At 51.4% G+C, this 2718-nt stretch overlaps 1 protein-coding gene across 1 annotated transcript; it reads right to left on the reverse strand.

Moving 5' to 3' along the window:
* Positions 1 to 349: 349 nt before the first annotated feature.
* Positions 350 to 2571, reverse strand: LOC103584073 (hematopoietic lineage cell-specific protein-like; the record flags this gene model as incomplete). The annotated part of the gene is made up of 4 exons (XM_008565195.1): positions 350 to 561; positions 1148 to 1217; positions 1850 to 1905; positions 2461 to 2571. Coding segments are annotated over 4 exons (449 nt in total), but the record flags the coding sequence as incomplete, so codon positions are not given.
* Between the last annotated feature and the right edge of the window lie 147 nt (positions 2572 to 2718).

The raw sequence follows: 2718 nt of genomic DNA on the forward strand, positions 1-2718 counted from the left end.
CCCCCCCCCCCTGCTCTCCGCCAACCCAGATGGAACCCATCCCTCAAAATGAGCTCCAACCTGTAGTGACAGCTCCTTCTTCTTAGTTCCTGCAGCAACGATTGGCTGTGCTGGCTGGTGACCTGCCTTCTGTTGAACTATGTAAATCTTGCTTTTTTTCCTAACTAATGTCTCCTGTATGAGGCCCAATTACACAGTCAGACTGAAATCTTCCTAAAGACAGGAATAGCAGACCCTGCCTAAGACAGGAGAGGCCTTTGCCTTATTTTTCTGTCAATAACTTGTGCCCTTTAAGCTCCTGTCTGGGCAAGAGATCCTGGATGTGGATCCCAGAGGGCCAAGCGCTCACCTCTGAGGAGACTTTCTTGGGCAGTGGGGCAGGCACCACTGGCTCTTCCACAGTCACTGCCGGCTGCTGAGCCTTGTGGCTCATCTTTACCACTGCCTTTCGCTCCTGTTGCCGCCTGGCCATCTGCTGAGCCTTCTCCTCTTCCTCCTGCTTCCTCTTCTCCTCAGCCATGGACTCAAACTTTGCCTTCAGCCCACGGGCACCACTAGAAGCTGCAGACACAGGCAAGAAGAATTAGAGTTGGATTGGGGTTGGGGGCACTTGAAGGAAGAAGAGGAATCAATTAAATATCCAGGAGAGAAGGTGAAGAGGGGCTTATGGAGGAGAAGGTAAGGAGGTATGGACAGATGAACAATGGGATTAGAGGGGGATAGTGTAGCCCTGAAGCCTGGATTTCCACCTGGTCAGGCCGTGTGACCTCAGACTCTTGCCTTCTCTAAATTAGAAGGCTTTTCCCTGTAACCAGCATCCTTCCCTGTCCACATCCCCCCGCCCCAGTCCTCTAGTCCCCTCCCAAGTCCCTGTCCCTATCCATCCTTCCCAAGTGGCTCCTCCTCCTCTCTCCCTCCCATCCTGTGTTCTCTGCCCCAGTTCTTTCCTTCCCCAATGCTACTCTATCTCTCTAACCACATGACCTGGTTTTTCTAGAAGGTGGAATCTGGGAATATGAGGGTAGGGATCAAGCCTACCTCAGCTAAGCTAGGTAGTTAAAGGCACGGAGCACACGGTCTGGGGAGGAGAAAAATAAGAACGGAGGGGGGCTGAGGAGCACAGATAGAGGGAATTGCTAAGACTCACAAGCTTCTGTGGGCATCGTCTTCTTATAAGCTGTGGTTGGGGCCTCCATTTCATTGAAGCCTACAGCGCTCTGCAGGCAGGAGAACAGTATGTGTGGTGTGAGGAGTGGCAGCATAGTAGTGTCCCAGGAGGCAGTATTGGGGGTTGGGGCCACTGTGGGAGGTATCCCCAACCATTTGATGTTCAATAATTTGACACGGTATTCCAATATTGTTTTGTGGCAGAGAGAGGGGTAAAGAAGTTCTAAATTGATGGGCTCAACTCCCTTTTTGAAAGGTCATTGTACTTAGAATCTCATGCCTCCAAGCCCAGTTGCCTAGAATGTAGCAGGGCCCCAGCCAATGCATGAGGAGGAACTAGTGCAGGGGAGCACAGTGACATGGAGTGGGAAGAGACTAAAGATTGAGTTGAGCAATGCCAAGTAATCAATGAAATTTCAAGTCTAACGTCACCTTTGCCTGTGGTTTATCTCTGTCTCTCTCTGACTCCCTCCACTCTCTTCAGTCAAAGCTCAGACTTTGGAAGTTATGCCCACTGGATGCTGAGGACAGTCAATGGGGGGTGTAGGACACTAGCAGGATAGGCTCAGGGCACCCAGTACCACTGTCCCATCCTTCTCCCAGCCTTGCCTCTCACTCTTCTCTGCACACTTCCCTAAACTTAGGGGACTCTTCCCAAGACATTGGTGTTCTGGTGGTTTACCTTATCCACTCGGTCCTTCTGGATTCCATACTGTCCACCAAAGCCCTTGGCATAATCTGCAGGACAGAAAGTTCTGAGAACCATGACAGGAGATAAGAATTCTGGGAATAGGTGGGGAGAGGGAGCAGCGGGAAGAAAGACCAGAGGACAAGAAGGTGGAAAACAGATGTTAGAAGGGAAACATGAGAATCAGAGGATAGAGAGAGAGGCATGGATGGGAAGAGAGCGGAAAGATGGGGAGAAAAGAGGTCGGAAGAGAACGGAGAAAAGAGAGAGGAAAGGAGGGAAACACAAAGAGAGAGAAGTGACAGATGAGGAAATGTAAAGGAAGAAATAGGAAAAAATAGGGAGAGCCCTGCAGCCACCCCCTATGTGTCCCAGGGAAGAAGGAGACCTCTCTGAGCTGTGTGAGGCAGAGGGGCCTCTAAGACTCACAGCCAAACCCCTTCTGGCCATCACCTAACTTGTCAGTCACCCCCCCTGCCACATGCACTTACTCTCCACCCAGCCACTTCCCCTGCACATCTGGGGCCCTCGGGTTGGGTTCCAGAAAGGAAGGAAGGAGGGCCCTGTGCTACTCTGCAACCTCCCTCCTTTCAACTCCTACTCACCTCTCTGGGACTCGTGTTTCTCCGTCTCTCCCTTGTAGTCATATCCCAGTGCAGCCTTGTCCTGTTTATCCTTCTCCACCCCGTAACGGCCACCAAAGCCACAAGAGTAATCTACGGTTGAAGCAGCAGTCATGAGAGCCCACCCTCAGCCTCCAGCCCACCAGAAAGTTCTGTAAAGGACAGAAATCAGGAGGAATGAGTGCATAGCGACAGGGGCCTGGGAAGAGAGCAGGGTTCAAATACAGGTGAATTAAAGAG

The sequence above is a fragment of the Galeopterus variegatus genome, unplaced genomic scaffold, assembly GCF_000696425.1.
Source record: "Galeopterus variegatus unplaced genomic scaffold, G_variegatus-3.0.2 Scaffold43045, whole genome shotgun sequence".
Lineage (NCBI taxonomy): Eukaryota > Metazoa > Chordata > Mammalia > Dermoptera > Cynocephalidae > Galeopterus > Galeopterus variegatus.